This window comes from Copadichromis virginalis, linkage group LG14, assembly GCF_057382275.1.
Source record: "Copadichromis virginalis isolate Kocher_CV1m ecotype Utaka linkage group LG14, C_Virginalis_male_GT1.1, whole genome shotgun sequence".
Taxonomy (NCBI): domain Eukaryota; kingdom Metazoa; phylum Chordata; class Actinopteri; order Cichliformes; family Cichlidae; genus Copadichromis; species Copadichromis virginalis.
The window spans coordinates 628,915-650,963 of record NC_140631.1 but is presented as its reverse complement, the minus strand read 5'-3'; the positions used below and the strand labels follow the sequence as shown (position 1 = coordinate 650,963).

Genomic DNA, 22,049 nt, shown 5'->3' with positions numbered 1-22,049 from the left:
GAGGTTTGTTAAAATGTCATGCATTTATTCACTGTTGATTGACAACACAATGTCTGATTTTGGTGTAAAGGTGAGATAGGTCAGGATATTGTTCGACTCGGTCTGGTTGGGTGAGGGTTAAACTCCACACAAAAAGAAGCAATTTTTACCCTCAGTAAATATGAAGCAACTATTTTGAGTCATGAAACTGAAAAATATCACATCAAATTTTTTTTAGTTCAAATCCTTCATCTTTAATGAAATTGTAACAGTTAAGCCTTAATCTGAACATACTACATAGTACGTGGAAAATTCACATGTGGTTAAAGTTTTAGTACGAGTGGAATGTGGTCAAACTGACTCCCCGCGCCCCTGCTCTCCTTTGGGAAAACCTCACTTATCACACTCACACTCTCTGCTTATTCCTGGTGATAACGAAGAGGAGGCACTTGTGAAATGAGCATTTGGACAACAATCCAGGTGTGTTTCTATGCCTGTGAGAGCTGTGGCGACAGGATGAAATTAGCTACAGGTGCCTCCATCACTGGCAGGGAGCACGTCTGCTTGCACAGGTTCAGCTCTCAGCCTGACTATTAAGACATAACCAATAATATATGACAATTAACACCTGACTATTAGGTATGTCAGTGAAGAAGAAAGGAATGAGAGTGGAAACAGGAAAACACAAAAGCTGAGGCATCTGCCCCCCTAATGTACAGACCTATACACATTGCACTGTCTGTATTTGATTTTTGCACGTGTAGCTTTGGGAGATTAAAGACTTGAGCACTTTGACATTTCCTCCTTCTCCTCCCGAGACTTGCCGTTGGTCACGTCAGCAGACGTGCTTTGGTGCATCGGTGACGTGCTCTTCTGGTGGCCTCACAGCTTGGAGATAGGTGGTCTCATTCTGGCTGCTGCTCAAGCTGCTGTTCCTGAAGGTGGCCATAGGGGGGGCTACCTTCACACCTTTCAGAGTCATTGAGCCATCTATGGCTTTACGGAGCTAGATGAAGAAAGAAGGCAGGAATTGTTCAATTCCAGGTGAGTAACATCCCAATAAAGTTGTTTGAGCCATGCAAACACAAACATAACTCAAGGCTTTAAGCTCATAACAAATTTCCCACGTGTGGGACTAATAAAGGTTATCTTATCTTATTATTTTGGATTGCAGTTTAATTTATATGGTGCCAGATCACCACCATAGTCATATAGCATTAAAGGGAGAAAGAGGTGGTGACAGTAGAGAGAAAGAAACAACGTAGTAGTAGTGCCAGTTGCACGACCTGCTTTTTAAGGCTCAGAGTTTCTCATGCCTGAAGACTTTATATGTACAGCACATAAAAATTCATATCTAATAAAAGCAATGATGTATACATTTTATGTGCATATTAATCTATTATCCCCGCATTAAAGGAACATATGTAATGTGTTGTTCTGTCAGTACATAATAAGAATGCTTTTTTTTCAGCTGTATAATTTCTTTATTAAAAAGGGTGTACCTCAATGTTTTGGTCTTTCAGAGCTTTTCCTTTAATTGGCTTCTTTTAAATATGGGATGTTTTGGCTGTTGTGAGTAAAAGTGCTGCAGATCCTGTCAATGTGCTCTGAGAGTTTAGCCGTCCGTCGATCAGAGATGTGACAGTGTCTGTGTGAAAGACGGGCAGACTGGGAGAGGATGGGTTTATCTGCCCTGACTGGGTTTGTGTTTTTTCTTGCTGTTGGACAGAGGTGGGACATAATTCTCTCACCCCAACCGGTCGCAGCAGATGGCCCCGCCCCTCCCTGAGCCTGTTCTGCCGGAGGTTTCTTCCTGTTAAAAGGGCGTTTTTCCTTCCCACTGTCGCCAAAGTTCTTCCTCATAGGGGGTCATATGATTGTTTTTCTCTGTATCTACTGTACAATATAAAGCGCATTGAGGTGACTTTTGTTGTGATTTGGCGCTGTATAAATAAAATTGAATTGAATTGAATTGAACAAAGTACAAATACTTTGTTACTATACTTTAGTACAATTTTTAGGTATCTGTACTTTACCAGAGGACTTAATTTTCTGACTTCTTTTTACTTTTACTCCCTACATATTTAAACACAAATCTGTTCTTCTTACATTTTCAAAACAGGCTCATTGCTTTTGCTGTAACAGATATGAGTTATTATTTCACATCACTGCAAGCCTCCAAACACCAAACTGGTGTGAGTCTAAACAGAAACACATGAAAGGATGTCTGTTTGTTTATTAATCACAAGGAAATGTCATAGAGAAGTCAGGGCTTAAAAGTGGGACGGTGGTGAGTTTTTGGTTTGTTTTTTCCTTTCAACATCGGAACGACTGCAGGTTAGGGTTGCCAACTCCCTGAAAAATAAATAAGGGACACCTCGTGGCCAGGGCCGGGCGACCCAATTGTCTTCACCCTTCCCAGTGTGGTGAATTTTCTAGCTCTTTTTTTGTGTGTGAAATTATTTTTTTAACCATTTGACTTGAAGTTGATTTAAGTAGATGCATATTCTATTCTTTGTGATATGAACACATGTGAAACAAATGATCATTTAGCCATTTATTTTTAGCTCAAAATGACAACATTAACACATAAAACAGGTCTCCTTCTTAAACAGAAGCCTGTCATGCTTAACTTTTGAGAATATAAGTAAATCTTTCTTTAAAAGAACTCTGTCCTGCTTAACTTAAAATAATAGAAAACAATAGAAAGAAAAATATTCTTGTAACAGTGCACATTTAGTGCATTTAGTACAATTGGCTTCAGTTGAGGTATTATTTCAGCTTTTCTAATGCTAATCAGCTGCTCCTGTTTGTAAACCCGCTTGTTCCCATGATTACGCATCATAACTCATCATCATTATTCATCTATGTATTACTTTTATGTATTAGTCATCAATTTGTTGTAATCATCTATCCTTGCAGTTGTTTATTACACAAAATAAATTATATTATCACACTTCTGGCCACATAGCGCTGATATTCACTGCACATGCCCATATTAACGTTTTCCAGCCAGGTGTTTTCCTTTTTCCATTCTTCCCTTTCTCTGAGGGGAACAAACATTGCTGCTCTAATGCTGGGCTCACACTGTACGATTTTTGGCCCATTTTGAGCCGATTTTTGAGTGATCGGACCGATTTTGGCCTTCATCGTGCGTCGTGTAGTATACGTGGGGTAACGAGAAGTGATTAACACCTCACGACCAGCTCCCGATCATCAATCGCTCGTGAGGGTGTCACCACAGGCGCTCACACTGCTCACGCGCAAACACGTAAACGTCGGTGAAAAAGACGGAGCAGCACGGCAGTGCAGCGTGTGATCTGGACACAAGCGATGGAGGCACAACTTGTAGAACTTTGGAAAGCTCATCCGAGCCTTTTCGATGTGGCATCACAAAATTATCACGACCACAACAACCGTGAAAATAGTTGGATTTACATGCTGCTCAATCACAGCTGCCTGATCAATGTTTTTCATTAGCAATTTAGCAAAGTTGATGGTGGTGGTGTGTCTGTGTGAGTGAAAGACAGAGAGAGCGAGCGACAGATTTTCTGTTATAACCTTCATGTTATGGAGGCACAGTGTGAGCACTCAGGTCGCATCAGAGCATCGGGCGGTATAGTGTGAGAGTACATCGTGACATACGAACTTCTAACCCCTGCGAGTCAATCGTGCAGTTTGAGCAGGAGCTGAATAACGTGACTGAAAAAAATCGCACAGTGTCTGCCCAGCTTTAGGTGTACTGTCGTCCGAGACTTGCACCGCAGAGTCGGCGTTTGTTCCCCTGTTGACCATGCTTCTTGTTGTGGTCATCTGTTGTCTTCCGGTATTTTCTCCGACCTTTCCTCGACCAATGAGAGGAGCGGTAATCTGAATTGTCATACTCGAATTGTCATAAGTGTGCTATCAGCTCATTGGTCACAAAGCAGGAGAGGGGCTGGGAATTATGTTTTCAAACAAAGTGTTAATTCCATAAACATTTATAGACTACTTTTGATTCTCACTGTATTACGGGACAAAGTGCGTCCCTTATTAGCTCAATACGGGACGTGTACTTTTGTTTCGAAATACGGGACGATTCCGTATTTTAAGGGACGGTTGGCAACCCTACTGCAGGTCCATAATTTGCGGTTGTGATACTTTGGCATCTAGCTAGCCCTACAGAAGAGGAGTGAGCATAAGCTTTTTTTTTAAATTGTGAAGTTATTGTGACTTTTCAACTCAGCAAACACACAAACTGTGTGCCGTTTGTCTCACAGTGTGTTTCAGCTAAAGTGCAGCTGCTGGATTTCACAGGGAGAGAAAAGAAAGAGCGCTAGCTTCACTCAGAGATGGAGAAAGATGAGAACGACGGGCAGACTAACTGTTGTCACTCACAGGTCAGTGCAGGATAAACAGGTTAGTTTGCTGCACTGTGATTGGTTTAAAGTAAAGAACAGTGACTGCTGCACAGTGGCTGTGTTTCGTGGTCACAGTTAGCTCACAGTGTAGCACAGATTCATTCACTGAATTCCACCTTCACACCAACTTCATCCAGTCTAACGTAAAGGCGGCATAAACAGTGTAGAGTCAGTGCAGGAAACATCTGGTTGAATCCAGGTGTGTCAGCAGCTCCGCTGATCACAGCCTGTACACTAAGAAAATCTACTGGAAATGAATGTGAGTTTGATTCTTTTCCCCACACTGAACCATTACAACCAGTTTAGTTTAGTTTAGTTTCCCCCACTTTAACCTCTGACGGTGCACATTTCCCTGTTTACAGTCCCCAACTATAATGTAGGCATAAGAAAATAGAGCTGCTTTCTATTTACTTCTTTTTTTCAGATTCAAGATGAGAATATTTAGAGTTTAATAAAGTTTGTATTAACATCTACTGATATTATTTTAATATTATGCTAATATAGCACAAGGTTCAGTTAGCTTTGCACAGAAACAGAAACATCCTCCAAAGAGCTTTTCAGAGCCTGTACGTTTTTACTTTTACTGGAGTAAAGAAGTTGATTCTGTACTTCAACTTTTACAGTAATATTTTTTAATAGTAGTATTTGTACTTCTGCTTGAGTACAGAATGTCTGTACTTTTACCAACTCTGCTGGTGGAGCGCAGCTGATTAAGTGATCAAACCCATACACCCCAAAAGTCCTGTAAAGAGAGCCTATTACTTCTTTGATGGAAACCACCCCGATGAGGCGTCCGATCCTGGTGACGTAGGCGTGGTCGAGGCCCAGCAGAGAGAAGATGGTGTAGGTCTGTAGGAAAACAGCAGAGGTCTGTAGGTAAAAACTTTCTTCTTACCTAAAGTCCAGTTTGGAAAATGCACCACTGATCTTAATTATCCAAACTTCACCAATATCTAATCACATTTGAGTCATTCAACCTGTCACATTTTCAGCTAAATGGGATTTTTTTTTTCCACTGTGGGAAATTTGCGAGGGGGAACCGACATGCTTAACAAAGCCGTGTACACCTGTGGACAGAAGACTCTCTATTAACTCGACTTGATGGCTTTAAGAAATGTTTGAAGCTAATCAAAACACATTTGTTTAATCTGCACATGTGACCTGCACACAGGATTTTATTGGGTGTATTATGTGTGTTACGGAAGTAATATAGGCTACTATTTTGTTAAGTTTAGTGAGGCAGTAATATGGGCTGCGGTTAGCATACATACAACTGTGGTCAGTAGTTTACAACACTCATCATGAGCATGAATATCATGGTGGCTTTTAATGGTTTCTTTGAACTGTTGAATGATTGAGCAGCGTCTTTAAAAAGCAGGAACTGGGTGCACAAGTTCAGATCTGTTTAGGATTTTCTCCACACGTGTTCAAAAGTATACACCGACTTAAATCTTTAAATAAGTGGTGCTGAAAGTTGGATGATGTCTTTCAACTTTAAAAGGCAGAATCTGTTGACTTCTCAGTCGTGGTCACGTTTGTCTATAACCGAGGGCTGTTAGCAGACAGTTAAAGTGGCAGCTCGATGAGGACCATTAGCACACATCTGTGAAGGCACTAATATTGGTTAATGACACATGCTGGTTTTGGAGTTAGTAGTTTTCATAAGGACCTTCCTTTTTCAGCAAAACAATAGTTATTCTTTTTCCTTTTCTTTGCAGTTGATCTGTATCTGAGATGTATTTGTTTTTCCTTTGTTTTTTCACTTTGCTCTTATAACATCAAATCTTTGTTTTTCTCTAATTGATCATTGTTAGGACAACGTTGAGCCATCACCCAGTCGGCAAAAAACATTTGCCACAATTGCTTTGTTATGGAATACACTTATTTTGAAAGTAACAGAAATGGTGCAGTTTGAAATTGCAGTGTGTATATGTAGACATGATGTAATATTATATATGTATTATAATATTATATATAGGATGTAATATATACATTTTGTTCTGCCAAACTGTTTGTGGATCTTTTCATTTTAGGTCACCTTGCATTGATTTATCATTTTAAATCATACGTACGTTCTTTAAAGGATCAAATACAAGTCAACCGTTGTCCCCTAACCCTAAAACACTGGAAAATACTGCTGTCACTGTGACAGACACATACAGACTGACTGTCGCAGTATTCAGAATTCAAACCTTATGCAGTGATGTACACTCCAGCAGCTGGATCAGGGCAGGGTTAATCTTGCAGTTGTTGAAGTTGACCCTCTCATCAAGTTGCCTTGCCTCCCAGTCTGTAATCTGCAAGTCAACAAGAGTGAAACTCCTTTTCAGCATCCCGTGTTGGATTGATCACTTCATAGCAGTTAGTGATCTACATTATTTTCCCTTAAGATGACTTTAGTTTGTAATAAATGATTCGCTTACAGTAATACAACCTGTCATTCTTGGCCTAAAGTGTATTTTTTGAATAATTAGGCCTCATCTTATCTTAAACACCAACAGAGCAATTTGCTGTCACACTGCTGGCTAAGACTCGCCTCTGTCAGTGCGCCCCAGGGTGGCTGTGGCTACAATGTAGCTGCCATCACCAGTGTGTGAATGTGTGGATGACTGGATATGTAAAGCGCTTTGGGGTCCTTAGAGACTAGAAAAGCGCTATACAAATACAGGCCATTTACCATTTAAGACAATCTGAAAACAGTTCCATCACCTTCTTTTCAAACTCTTGTTTTTGAAGATGTTTCGCCTCTTATCCAAGAGAATTCCTCATTTCTAAATCTGAACAGGGGGCTGGGTGGAAACCTTTGTAGTCCCCCCATTTTCTCATGTCCCAGAGCAACGAACACTCTACTGCGACCGCTTGTGATCTGCTCATTGGTTGCTCTGTCTGTGTGGATTGTCTGAACATCTTACCTCACTAGTGGGATCTTGAACATCTCGATCATCTTGTACCTGAGAAGCAACAGAAAGCAACGATAGTCAGCGTGTACACTGAACCCAATAACACAACTCAGTGTGAATGCCACAAACACAGGTAAAGGCAAACAACAGCCCTCAGCAGGTTGTTACCTCCATAAACATTTAGCACTATGTCTGTGCACAGAAGATGGACAAAATGACATGAGTCACTGAATGAGTGACTACAAGGACATCAACATTGCAACTTAAAGCTGATGCTGTTTGATGATGACGTCCAGTGTCAAACTACCAACGCTGTGCTTTGCAGCAATCTGCCAAAATACTCCAGAGGTCTGAGTGAGACGGGCTATGTTAGGACACCTTTCTGCAGGGTGGAAGTGTGGGTGTGTGGGTGGGATGTCACTCTCTTACCTCTTCTGCATCTGAACTAGCACAGAAAATGCTTCTCAGTGTGACTCCTGATTCATCTCGTGAGCCTGCATCAGAGACAGAGACACAGACACACAGACCGCAACATAGTCAGGAGGTCCAGCTTAGTGAGCTCAGGGAGTGAAATTAGCTGGTTTGTCTTGTATTTTTAATCAGTGGCCACAAAGCAAACATTTAAAGTGTGAGCTAGAAAAACCAGTGTGTTTATACCTATTTAATTCAAACAGTTTCAGGAGCTGCTCGTCACATAAGGAACAGAGAGAGCAAAACCCACACTTCTATTGAATTTCTATTTCCTTTTGTTTCGAGCCACATCAATCTGGTCTTCTGAAACTCTGCTGTGTGCATGTATTTGCACAGGTAAGTGTAGTTCTTACTGTTGGAAAGCTCAGTGGGTCGCTCCACCACAGGCGGCGGGTTCAGCTCCTCATTAGTGACCTACACACACACACACAGACTGATTAAACAAAATCACAATCACGTGCACTACTGTGGGCTGATGCAACAGAAACACGAGCACACGAATGAAGAGAGCAAACCTGCAGCACCAGAGCTACACTAAGAATTCTCATATTAGTCTGGCCTCAAATGTATGACCTCAGTCAGTCCCCCTGCTGACTTTCCTTTCCCTGACAACATCTTCTCTACGTATACTGAGGATTTTTGAAAAGGCCAGAAAAAAAAATCATGTTTTGCCAAGAAAATATGCTTATCAACATATCAGACAATATCAAATCAAAAGCAGACAGTATCACAGCAGACTGCTCGACTTCCACATCCATGCCTGAGGACGTTCTGCTTAGCCACTCACTCATGTTAAGCAATGCAGTGCAGCAGCTGCAACAAAACATCTTTCATCTATAGACATCTATCTGCAACCTGTCTGCCAATTTCAGTTTATTTCCTCTGCAAACACAGAAATGACCTCGTGCATTCATTCAATTCAACACTTTGATACACAACAATTGCTATGAGCAAGCAATGGACCAGACGGGGTGTGGAGCGAGAGTGAGAGATGAGGAAAAAAACAATGAAGCATGAGCAGGTGAATGGGTGAACATAACAAACATGCAGATAAGTCTAATGTTTCAGGTGAAAGAAAATGTTGAATCTGTCACTCATATTAGAGCTCCTTTCACAAAGCATGCGTCCTCCTGTGACCTCTCACCTGGATGTGGCCTTCCTCCGGGCCTGTCTGCAGGCTGCTGTTGTTATTGCTGGGTGGGTTCGACTCAGTGGAGAGGAGCTTCTTCGCCTCAGCGCCTCGTTCTTTGATGCACTGCAGACGTCTGGCACAGCTGAGCTGCTGCGAGAGCAGCGACTGGAGCTGGGTACGCTCAATGGAACCCAACAGGATCATTGACTCTGGGAGAGGAGGATAAAAAGGGGCGAAGGAGCAGGTTTTTATGTGAGATAAGGGAAGAGTGTGTAAACTTGTTTTAGAAATAAGGAGTGAGCTAACTGTGGCGATCCCAACCATGTCCTTGAGGCATGTCCTCTTTCTTAAGGTCACATATATATATTTTTTAGGCCTGCTTCTTTTTCTTTCGTCCTCCACTTGTACAGTTGCCTCTTACACTCAACAAAAATATAAACGCAACACTTTTGTTTTTGCTCCCATTCCCCATGGGATGGACGTAGAGACCTAAAATTCATTCCAGATACACAATATAACCATCCCTCCCAAACAGTGGTCACAAATCAGTCCAAATGTGTGGTAGTGGGCACATCTGCTATATTGAGATAATCCATCCCACCTCACAGGTGTGCCACATCAGGATGCTGATCTGACATCATGAGTAGTGCACAGGTGTACCTCAGACTGCCCACAACAAAAGGCCACCCTGGAATGTGCAGTTTTTTGCGCTATTGGGGGTCTGGGGACCCAGAACCGGTCAGTATCTGGTGTGACCACCATTTGCCTCATGCAGTGCAACACATCGTCGATTCTAATAGATAAAGTCATGTTAAAAACAGACGTATCTATTGTTCATGTATGTGTTTATTCATGGGGGTAGTGAGTTATTATATGAACATCACAGTGTGTAGCAGTGACTTACCAGCTGATTTGAGCAGGGGTAGAGCCTTTAGTCGACTTTTCATTAGGATGTTTAGCAAGTCTCTGTAGCTGCAGCTGAGTGTGATGTACTGCACGTCGCGCACCATAATGTCCTCCACACGAATGTTATACACCCTGAAATGAGAACGGAGAGGATTATTAATCTGCTGTAGATAGGAAGGACTCGCGAGAGTAGGAAAAACATGAGCATGCTTTTAGGGAAATAAATGGCAGCAACAAAGTTCTGTAGGAAGATTTTTTTTTTATAGATTCTTGTTTAATTCCATGCAGCTCCATTTTAATGGGAGGAGAATCGGGCCCAATGAGGAGCAGCCAACCGCTGTGACTGACCAGCTTCGACTTGAACATCGAAGAAGACAACTTTATGAAATTTGTATCATTTCAGTCACCAAATACCTGATCAGATATTAACTTAGTATTGTTTATGTACATTGATTTCAAGCATTTCCAAATGTTCTTAATTACCTACGTAATACGTTAGTTTTTTGTTTGTTTGTTTTTTTGGGGGGCAGTTATTATTAGCTTTTAATAATTAAACAGTTAAAATTATTCTTGTTTGATGTTTCCCACTTCTAGTTTTTCAAAAGGCCAAAACCTATTTATCATGACAGTTGTGTGCTTGTGTTTCTCCAGTGTATACATACTCGTGCTGACCCCAGCCCAGCTCTGGGAGATAGGGAAGCTTCTTTATCTTGATGATGGAGTCATAGATGGAGGGCTGCAGGGACTGGGCCACAAGGTTGGCCAGGACCACTGCTATCAGGGCCGGCAGAAGGTGGGAGATCTGTCCAGTCAACTCAAGCACCATGACCACGGTGGAAAATGAGTGGCTGACTGCTCCGGACAAAGCTGCAGCACCTTTTGTTGGGAAGAGGAACAGCGAGAGAAATTACTGCTTAAATGTTTGTGTGCTACAGTTGTGCCAAAAACCCAGTTGCAGCATGGCAGACCAACAACTAGCCTAGCCAGTTGAGGCACTAGTTCAAATGGTGACCATACAGCGTGACTTTCGTGGCCTTCTGCAGGACTAGTCCAAGTGCCAGATGGATGTGGTGGAGAGCCTAGCTGTAGGGTTGGCTCCTTGCTGGCACCACCACTACTCCCAATGTGGAGGTGACTCTATACCACATGGGAGAGGGTGCACTTAAGGAAGATTGGACACTGTGGCTGCTGCCTCTGCTGATGAGGAAGCTCAGCTGGCGGCTCTCAGCTCACCTGTGATGGCAAGGGGTTGTTTTGCAGATGGCCAATGGGAAAATGTTGACCAGCTGGAGCTCACACTGAAGGACCACCTCCAACGATTCACAGGAGACTTGACGGGGCATGAGGACCGGCCGTACTCTTATGCCAGACGCCTTGTTTGGCGCAGTTGCCAGGTGACTACCGCCCTATAGTTGTGGCCCGGCCCTGGCTCTGGTGGAGATGGGGGTACTCGAACACTTTGTGGAGGGGCTCCCCGTAGGGTTGGGCGATATATCGAGTTTTTTTAAAAAATATCGATATATTTTCATACGAGATATAAGATGTGACAATATCGTTTATATTGATATAGTCTATGTTACGTTATAATTATACTTGTGGAGCTGCAGGTTTGCCTGTCTTTCGTCCACTTTTGTCTCTACGCAACGTTATTCGGCCTCGCCTCTCCTTCACTGAACACAACTCCCCCTCCCCCATAGCTTCACCTGCAGGCAATGACAAGATTCTCCAGCTGCCTCCCTCTTCCCGCTCCACCACAACCACCCACACATGCAGGGCCTTGGAGTAGGGGTATGTCACCAGGGTGCAGAGGAGGCTACCCCCCCCCCCCCCCCCCCCGCCCCCGTCCCCCGTCCCCCGTCCCCTTCTGGCTGCCTCTGCCTCAATTTTATCTCACAACTTAGACATTCACATTACTCACACTCTCATTACACATACATATAGGATCTTGGGGGTGGGCACGATACACGGAGTCCAAATTACCATCAGGGTGTACACCTCACCCCTGGCGTCGTTGCCCACCTCTCAAGGTTAAATACACGTAGACATTGAGGGCCAGCAGGAGGGACTATGCGCTTATCTGCTGCTCTCTGGCAGGTAGCTCCATGCCCTCCTGGGTTTTAATTGCACCTTAGAACACACATGCATCAACACTACAATGAGCAGGTGGAGGGAGGTTTGGAGTCTTCTCTCACCCCCATTCTCTGCGACCTGCTGGAGCGGGGGGGCCAGGAGGAGGAGTTGGCCGTCCGACTGCGGTCTGGAGTGTGGGGCTGCTGCGGAGTCGGGGCGGTCTGCCTCCCCCCACCGCAGGGAAAAGGATAACACCACCTGGGTCTGGGTGCAGTTCCCCCCTCCAGGGGCAAGGGTACCTATACCCGGGGCTTAGAGTACGCTTGGGGAGTGTGATCGTGTGTACAGCGTCTCTTTATGTCTGTCTCCACGTTGGTTGAGTGTGGAGTAAGTGCATATGAGAGCATGAGGGTGGGAATGGATGTTTGTATCTGTGTGTGCCTGTATGTCTGTGTCTATATGTCAGGTTGGGTGTCAGGTGCCACCTCTCTGGGGACATCTCAGGCCCTCCAAGGTTTGGAGGCCTATCTCCACCCACCACCACTTCCCCTGCCAGTGGCGGACTCCCTCAGACATCGGTGCATTGGTGGTTCTTTGTGTCCGGGGATGGGCGTCCAGGTACACACCGGCTCACTCCTTGGCGGCCGCTTATCGGGGCCTGGAGCCTGGGGCTCGCTCGGGCCACTTCGGAGGTGGGGTGCCCTCGGCCTCTCGGCCTGGGGCTCGGTCACTCAGGCACAGCTGGCTGCCGGCGGAGCTCACGGGCGCGTCACTGCAACTCCCCCTGGCTTCTGCTCCGCGGCTGCTGAGTGAGCCCTCATCTGGGACTCTCCTCAGCTCTTACTGGGACAGTGGCGCGGCTGCCCCTCTGTTGGTCTTCCTTGGTCTCTTGTGTTCTGGGGGCCTCTGGATGTCTGGAGTTTTGATCTCCTCCATACCTGCTTCATCATTGTGATGTTGTTTATTCTATGACTCTTGTTCTCTTCTGCTTGTTTTCTTTTTTCTTTCTCAACAGGTGATCCAGGTGATCGATATATTTTTTTTTTCTGCTCATTCTGTTGGTTTTCTTTTTTGCCCTTCTCCCCCGTCCCTCTTCTCAGCTGTTTCTCTTTCCCTCTTTCTTTCTCCCCTTCTTTCCCCCAGTCAAGTCTGTCCCGTATTCAGCAAGTGAAAATAAAATAAACAATAAAAGGTGAATCAAATGGACCATTACGGCAAGGCTGGGATGGTCAATTTGGTAAAGTAAATCCGTTGGGCATCTTTCTTTGCCTTTAGACAACAATTCTGATGCAAAAGAGCCAAACGGGACAGGCAAAAAAAAAGAAAAAAAAGACAAGATGAAAGCGGAAAATCAGCGCGCCTTATGTATGAATTCTGGTTGTGCTTACTGACCACGAACCGATTTTATGTGGTACACAGCGCTCAGCAATCTGTCAAATGTTTTAATATGACTTTGCTAAGCTACGGAGCTGCACCGCTTGATGGATTGTCGGAGGATTACGGCTACCGGGGAGGAGCCTCGCGGAGTGATACGTACTGTGTGTGTATAAGGACCATAAATGGCACCTGTTCAGAGACGTGGTGCAGCTGTGAAATCTGTCTCTTTGTTATTATGCTCAGCGTCTATCAGTTTACATTTTGACTGCACAATTGTGAGCTTTTTGTTATGCACAAAAACAACATTGTTTTCTTTTATTTATGGACCATGATTATTTAATAAATGCTGATAATTTATTTTTGAGTAATTTCTTCATGTACATCTACGCTGTATGTAAATAAAAGTGCCCGTGTGACAGCTGGGACACAGTGTGACTAGAACTCTTTTTGTTCTTAACTTAAAACTTAAAACTTAAAAAAAAAAAATCGAGATATATATCTTATATCGCCATCCAGCTAAAAAATATCGAGATATGAATTTTGGGTCACATCGCCCAGCCCTAGCTCCCCGCTCGAACGTTGGAGTGGGCCTGAAGCCAATATTTCCATTTGGACAGCTACAGACCAGATCAGTTTTCGGCGGAGCATATGCAATGGAAGTCCATGGTCCTGGAGTGCCTGAGGCAGGTGGGGCTCTTAGCCAACCCAAAGAAGTGTACAGTTGGACAGAGGTACAGTATCTATCTGCAGGCAACCTTCAGATAGAGAAAACGACAGCCATCGTATCTTGCCCATGTTGCACGACCAGAGAGGAGGTGAGGTGGTGCTTGGGAGATGGAAGCATGTAAATATAAAAATAACCACTGCAGCCAAAAAGAGTGCCTGACGAGCCCAGTAAGCTATTAAGACTCGACTGTACACTGTGTTCGTGTTTTCCTCCGAAACAATAAAGTTCTGCTGGAGCAGCCTTTCAACGCTTCTTTCTCTCGCTAGCAAAGTAAAGCTAGTTACTGGCCTGGCCGAGGTAACAAGAGAGTGCAAACATGTTGAGGGCTGTGTTAGTTCAGTGAGAGATTTATTTGGAAGGAAAATTTTCACTTGTAGTCGAAAACTAATGTGTATGCTTATGCCTGCATTTTTATTTTGTTAAATACAAACAAAATAGCAAAAGTGCTGCCACGTGTCTGGCCAGAAAGAGCTGTTTATTTGAAACTACTGTACTATACTGTGCTATACTGCTGGGTGACTGTCTTCTACTCGTCAAATACATTTCATTGCAATGCTGACCCTGTGCTAACTTGCATATGACAAATGAAACTGAAAGGATTCAGATAGTTAAGAGTGAGAAAAAAATTGTTTTCATGTTTGCAATTTTGTCTTGTTACACAATATTTGGAATTAAATAAAACAAACAACACACTAGATTTTAGGAAATATTAGTGGGTGTTTTTGTTTTTTTGTACTACTTGGACACTTAAGTGGCCCTCCAATGAGATGACGGTGCCAGAAGTGGCCCGCGGCTCATTTGAGTTTGAGACCCCTGCCTGTTTAAGGCCTTCCAAGTTGAGGCAGCTTTGTCCCAGCAGGTGAGGGGGTTTGACTGTCTGGTCATTTATATAAGCCAGAAGCTATCTGAGCGGGAAGGTAGATACAGCTCTGTGGATGAGCAGTATCTGGCAATACAGTGGTTGGTTGACCTTCTTCATTACTACCTCCTGGGCGACTCTTTTATCCTCTGTTCAGATCATGCGCCACTACAGTGTCTCCACTGGAAAGCAAAAGTGCTGAAACATTCACGAAACTCCCGAGGTGTGTGCATAGGGTTCTTTGTGAGCTACAAGGGTCTCCAAAATGTTAAGAATGTTATTTTATTTACTTTGTACCAAAGAAAGTATTTGTCATTTTAAGTAGAATGTAGTCAGGAGAGAGTCGCTAACTTACCCACCACAGCGTAGCCTCCTGGCACTATGGGATAGATAGCATGACCTGCATGAATGCCTTCCGGGAACCAGTATGCCATGCATTCTCCAACCAGACGCCCCAAGCTGGCCCCTGAAATGTGGAAGGAGATAGAGATTCACAATCAGTATGTGGCTGTTTATTAAAATCAGCAGTTAAGATAAGATAAGATAAGATAGAACTTTATTAATCCCTCGGGTGGGTTCCTCTGGGAAATTCGATTTCCAAAAAAGCACAGCACCGACAGAAGTTACAGAGTTATACACACACACATATATATAAATACAGAGACAATATAAATAAAATATACAAAGGGGATAAATAGAATAAATAGGAATAAAAATAAAAATACAAGTGAATTGCACATTTCAAGTATTGAGTCTATTGCACCGTTGACTATTTACAAAAGTATTGCACAAAAGGTATTGATACAGTTCTTAGACTTGCAAGAATTTTCAAACATGTGCACAGAAAACTGAAATCACTGTGGCTTGAGCACCATCAGCCTGACAAAAATAAATTGCTAAGTCAAAATATAAAACTTATCTAAAACAAAAAAAGTATTGAGTTTTGAAATCATTATTGAATCAGTCACTACAGTAATCTAAAATAGGGTTGTCAAACTTTGGTTCAGGGGCCAAAATGAACCTTGCAAAGACTCCAATGTGGTCCACTGGAGAACTCTGGAAAATGAAGGAGTTCACAGATTTTAGTCTTGGAAAAGGCCGACTGGGGAACCAAGAACTCAGTCTCTACAGGACTGGAAACAGTGCGTTAAGTGTCACCGGGCTGGTGAACAGAAAACCCAGTGATATATTCTGCTGACTCAAAGACCTAAACGTCACCTTGAACATTGTCCAATTCTGAGACAATAATTTCACTTACTTTGCTGTCAGCTTCACAAACACCAAAATCATTGAAATAATCTCAGCTCAAAAACATTCTTGCACCCATTTCTGTTATTCAGGCGGGGACAGCTGACGCCCAGCTGTTGCCAGTGCTTGTCCTGTCTTCCAATGTGAGGGCAGCCTACTCCTGCACCCGCACCTACTCGGGTGGGATTGCCATTCAGTCTGCTCCAGTACCCATGCTGGTCCCCAGGGTGAGGCCAGCCAAGACACGGTTGCCTGTGGCTTGCCCATCAGCTTGAAATGACGAAATGCAATATCCCAGAATCCATTTCGCCCAAAACTCAAACGAGGCAGTGGCGGAGGAACACAGAGTGGCAGAGTTTGAAAGATTACTCTGTCTGGGTCACAAAATAAACTTTTAAGATATTTTCATGCGAGAATGGTGCTGTGTAAACTTCAAATATCTGCTCGATTTATCAAGACATCACATATTTGCAAAAGTGCTCTAACGTTCTCGGAGATGCCTGTTGAAGGAGTATTGAAGGTCTCTGTTTTGAGGTTTCTTACCACTCTACAGTTTCAGTGCTCCTCGATGGGTAGTTGGCAAATGTTTGTAGGCAAGTCAATTTCTTCTTGACTATCATTACTGCAAACTACTGTCAACCCCAGCAATCTGCTAGTAACCAAATCATTCACAATGTTTTCTGTAGTATTGGCGTAAAAACCTCTCTGTTACCATTTTTGCATAATGACAGCAAGCAAGCAACTTCACACAACCACTAGCTAAACCCTTCAAGAATACTTCTTTTGTCCACTGGTGATTACTCACAGCTAGGCATGCATGACATTACTTGAACTTCCAGTAACACAGTGAGGAAACTGACTCAATGCACATGTTAAACAAAATATAGGTCTGCCTTTATTCACTTTTTAAACACGCTACACAAATATTTTGTCTGAGTGATGTTGAAAAACAAATTCATGGATGTGTTACTTCTAGGCTGGAATGCTGTCAGTCGTTATTATCTGGATGTCCTAAAAACTCCCTGATAAGCATTCAGTTAGTCATCTCTACTTTCAAGATTAGGCTTCAAACTTTCCTTTTTGCCAAAGCATATCATTAGGGCTGGTGACCCTGAATCCTTCCTTAGTTATGCTGCCTTAGGTCTAGCCTGCGGGGGGAGTCTTTCCTTTTTCCCATTTCTTTTCATTCTGTGTGTATATATACAACTACAATTTTTATTTATTAATCTCTGGCTGTCTTCAACTGTGCCTTTATCCTGTTTCTCTCCCCTCACAGTCATGGCAAATGACTGTTCACCCCTGAGCCTTGTGTTAACGCCTTCAAATGTGTTTCATCTGTTCTTCTTCACAGAAAAACACACATCTTACCAATGACAAGTACTGGCATGAAGGCTCCATAGGGCACTGGCATGGTGATGGCCAAGGCACACATCCAGAACTAAAAGAAGAAGAAGACATCAACAGAAAGAATAGGGTGACATTCCAGGAGCTGCATGGTATTATCTGGTGTGTTTCTAGATTCCAGCTCACCACAAGGCAGACCGCAGTCTAAACCCAGATGCTACTTTATACAGACCTTGACCTATTTGGTTTCAATGCGCGATTTCTGTTTTACTCTGCTCAAAGTTTTTTAGATTTACTGTAGGGTTATTTTAATTTGCACAGCTCTTTTCTATAGGCTTATTGTAGCCAGTGTGTGCACACAGGATAGGGCTGGGCGATATGACCCAAAATTCATATCTCGATATTTTTTACCTGGATGGCGATATAAGATATATATCTCGATTTTTTTTTAAAGCCATAAGTTAAGAACAAAAAGAGAGTTCTTAGTCACACTGTGTCCCAGCTGTCACACGGGCACTTTTATTTACATACAGCGTAGATGTACATGAAGAAATTACTCAAAAATAAATTATCAGTATTTATTAAATAATCATGGTCCATAAATAAAAGAAAATGTTGTTTTTGTGCATAACAAAAAGCTCACAATTATGCAGTCAAAATGTAAACTAATAGACGCTGAGCATAATAACAAAGACAGATTTCACAGCTGCACCACGTCTCTGAACAGGTGCCATTTATGGTCCTTATACACACACAGTACGTATCACTCCGCGAGGCTCCTCCCCGGTAGCCGTAATCCTCCGACAATCCATCAAGCGGTGCAGCTCCGTAGCTTAGCAAAGTCATATTAAAACATTTTTTGACAGATTGCTGAGCGCTGTGTTCCACATAAAATCGGTTCGCGGTCAGTAAGCACAACCAGAATTCATACATAAGGCGCGCTGTCGATTTTTGAGAAAATGAAAGGATTTTAGGCCGTGCAGCCCCTGTGGGCTGCATGTCGTTAGCGCGGTTAGCGCGGTTAGCTCGCTAACACGTTGACGCCGTCCAGCCCAATGCACGGGGCGATCCGCGGTAACTCGCTAACGGAGATTTTCCACTTTCATCTTGTCATTGCCTGCAGGTGAAGCTATGGGGGAGGGGGAGTTGTGTTTAGTGAAGGAGAGGCGAGGCCGAGTAACGCAGCGTAGAGACAAAAGTGGACGAAAGAGGCAAACCTGCGGCTCCACAAGTATAATTATAACGTAACATAGACTATATCGATATAAACGATATTGTCACATCTTATATCTCGCATGAAAATAAATAGATATTTTTAAAAAACTCGATATATCGCCCAGCCCTAACACAGGAGATGCACAAATTGGTCACATGCATTGTAGCTTGCATAGTAAATTGACTGAGGAAGTTTTCTCTGACCAGACATCCTTAAATTTCAGTTGAATACCCTTGGTCTAAATCACGGGTCGGCAACCGTTCTGATAATGCTACTCATTATCAGAACGTTTCCTCAGAAGTCAATGTGCCATATCAACCATTGCATTAGCAATCATGCTCAACAGTTCCACGCTATATAGAATAATTTTAAAGAACTATATTTGTTCGCAGATGTTGGCAAAGTGCAGATCAGCTGTTTTAAACAAAAAGCAAATAAAAAAAAACACTTTTTATCCAAAACAAGAACTCTATAACAGCAAAGGAACTGTACGACAGAAAATACAAATGCTATTTATGGTCTACTCACAAAAGTGATAAGGAAAAATACTAAGGCATGTTTGTTAATACATGTTATTGTGGTCTATGGTCTCCCACTCAGAGACACAGGTCTCCAAGTGTCCGGCAGTCAGACGGCTATGGGAGGTGCTGAGAACATTATTTGTGTGATAGAAAGTCTGCTCACACAGATATGTGGAGCCAAACACTGTCAATAAGGCCTGTGCAATGCTCTGAAGACAGTTACACTTGTCAGGTAGTGATGTCCAGCAGGTGAAAATGCACGAGACAAATCCAGCTGCCCATTAAAGCTTTCTGGTTTAATCAGAAAAGAAAGCATTGGTCCAAACACCTGCATTGTGAATTCGTGGTGCTGATGCTGCGCTGAGCAGACAGCTCTTGAACGTTTGAAGTGTTGGAATGTGGAAGTGGCACAACTAATGTAAGCTAATTAGTGATGTGCACCAGTGGCCCGTCCATAGATTATTATTTTTTAATGCACCTTCTCAGATTAATTCACTGTGTGTCGTGCCATCATCTAACCCTTTGCGTGCCAGCTGTGGCACGCATGCCCAGGGTTGCCGACCCCTTTAGAGTCAAAATGATAGCCTAGCTGGATCATCTTCTTATGTTAAGATGTTTGGAACCATTAACCATAAAATAATCATTCAAAGTTTCTTATTCAAAGACAAGAATGCAGCTTATACGTTTAACATTGACATCAGCTCACTAGCAAGATCGGTGTGACAGAGCCAATATCAGTGTGCACCTGACACTCCTACACCATGATAGAAAATCATGTCCTACCGTCAGTGTTCTTTAAATGCATGTGTGCTGCACACGCAGCTTTCAGACCAACCTAGTATCAAAGCAAAGCATGTAATACATAGAGTAGTCCACTGTTTCCATTTCACACTTTGCCTCTCCAAAGCATGAAATGGACATGCATGCACTAGTTGCACTCGCAGTAAGCTGCAGCACCAGCAGAGGGACATATTTTCTTTCCAGCAAATAAAATTAACATGGGAAAGCTTTTAAAAAGACATTAATAACACATTCACATGTAAGTAAATGTGGACCTCTGGATTAAAAAGGGGGGATAGCACCCCGTGTATGTATAATAAATCCTGTCAGGAATTGTGCATGAATTTAACATACTTTACATAGAATGACAAATTCATTTTATACATTATGAAAACTTGCAGACAGACACATTTACTAGCATAAATCAAACCTACAGCTTTGTACACATATTTTCACCTTACTCTCATTATGGTGAAAAGGGCCAGTGTGCCGAAGACGGTGACTTGTGGGTGCATCCAGACTCGTGCGTTTCCAATGTAGTCAAACTCTTCAGCGATGCCGTCTTTAGTCCATGTGCGGTTGTCCAGTAATGTGACCAAAGCCTCGTTCTGTGTCAGCTGGAAAATTTGGAAAATTAAACAAATAAAAAAAATACAATTACTACGACTGTGACTGAGTCGGAGCTCTTTCACAGATAATAGAAACAGAAACACATGACAGATAGTTGGTGTCCATGTAGAGGAATGCTCAGACCTCTACATCGGAGAGACCAAACAGCCACTTCACAAGCGCATGGCACAACACAGAAGAGCCACCTCCACAGGACAAGACTCAGCAGTCCATCTGCATCTTAAGGATAAAGGTCACTCTTTGAGGATGCCAACGTTCACATTTTGGACAGAGAGGACAGATGGTTTGAAAGAGGAGTGAAAGAAGCATCTATGTCCACTGTGAGCGACCATCTTTGAACAGAGGCGGGGGTTTACGACACCAACTCTCTGCCATTTATAATCCAGTTTTGAGATCCTTCCCAGACGCCTTAACGCCCACTCACATCCTGGGCCATCTGACCTCAGGACATCACATGATAAAGTGGGGCCAGGTTTTACAATGAGCTCACCCGAAACTCTGGCTGATTGGGACCCACGCCCAGTTTCACACCTTGGCTCAGGCGATTAGAGGATCATCAGGGGGTCCTTTTGTCCCTCTGTGGGGGGAAACTCCCACTAGGTTTATATCTGGGACTCTCCACCATTTGACCTTAGAACTGAAGAAGCTTCTTGGATGAGAGGTGAAACGTCTTCAAGCAACTTAAAGAAGTCCAGACGCTTTTCTTTGCAAGCTCCTTTGACTACGATGACCTGGATGACTGAGAACCTTCACAGACATATTTCATTCAAAATTCAGTGTTTGGCTTGAAACCCTAGAAGATAATTTCTAATGGTTTCAATATTATCCTTTTATTTAACATTAGCATTTCCATGATGTGTAATCCACAGAAAATTTTTTCATTTTTTTGAGTTAGTTGATGATGTATTTTATTATATAATGAATGACTTCAATTTAACAAGAACGGGCTGAATTTTAAGTCTTATTGATATATCAATAATTTGGTATATCAATAATTAAATGATTTAAGATGGATAAAGACTGTTTTCAAACCATACAACATGTATGATATGTAAACCATCTTTAGATACATTTCAAAATTAGCTTAATTAGAATAAAGAGAAAAAGCCCTGCATATTTTTTTAAAGAATTCTTTGATGTCTACTGTAATAACTGTAGAGTGATGAGTATATGTAATAAAAATAATATATGGTTCATGGGCTTTGTGAACCTACCTCTCCAGCCATAAACTGTCCAAAACCAGACGGAAACAATAGTGACGAAATGAGGAAAGAGACCATCACTGGATACACAAGACATCTAAGAACATAGATATATAACAGAAAGAACAAGTAAGCAAGGGTAAAACAATGAAATGCTTTAAAACAATAACATAAAACAATAAACAGGGAATAATGCATGTCTAACAGTTACTGAGAAAACCATAGTTATTCACGCATGGGTGAAAAAGCAACGTGAAGCCAATCACTATATTATATTAATTTTTATA

The 22,049-nt window shown here is 42.7% G+C and overlaps 1 protein-coding gene across 1 annotated transcript in view; it reads right to left on the bottom strand.

Annotated features, from left to right (window-relative positions):
• LOC146693154 (chloride channel protein 2-like) overlaps window positions 1-22,049 on the bottom strand; it is a 75,699-nt gene continuing 53,650 nt past the window's right edge. Inside the window, exons 12-24 of the mRNA XM_085478900.1 lie at window positions 21,775-21,859; window positions 20,392-20,547; window positions 17,438-17,507; window positions 15,177-15,287; window positions 10,451-10,664; window positions 9,787-9,920; window positions 8,895-9,091; window positions 8,104-8,164; window positions 7,709-7,773; window positions 7,292-7,330; window positions 6,572-6,676; window positions 5,142-5,228; window positions 1-985 (exon numbers count right to left, since the gene is read on the bottom strand). Coding sequence (XP_085335026.1) covers window positions 815-985; window positions 5,142-5,228; window positions 6,572-6,676; window positions 7,292-7,330; window positions 7,709-7,773; window positions 8,104-8,164; window positions 8,895-9,091; window positions 9,787-9,920; window positions 10,451-10,664; window positions 15,177-15,287; window positions 17,438-17,507; window positions 20,392-20,547; window positions 21,775-21,859 — 1,495 coding nt within the window. The 3' untranslated portion in view covers window positions 1-814. The remainder of the gene's footprint in view (window positions 986-5,141; window positions 5,229-6,571; window positions 6,677-7,291; window positions 7,331-7,708; window positions 7,774-8,103; window positions 8,165-8,894; window positions 9,092-9,786; window positions 9,921-10,450; window positions 10,665-15,176; window positions 15,288-17,437; window positions 17,508-20,391; window positions 20,548-21,774; window positions 21,860-22,049) is intronic.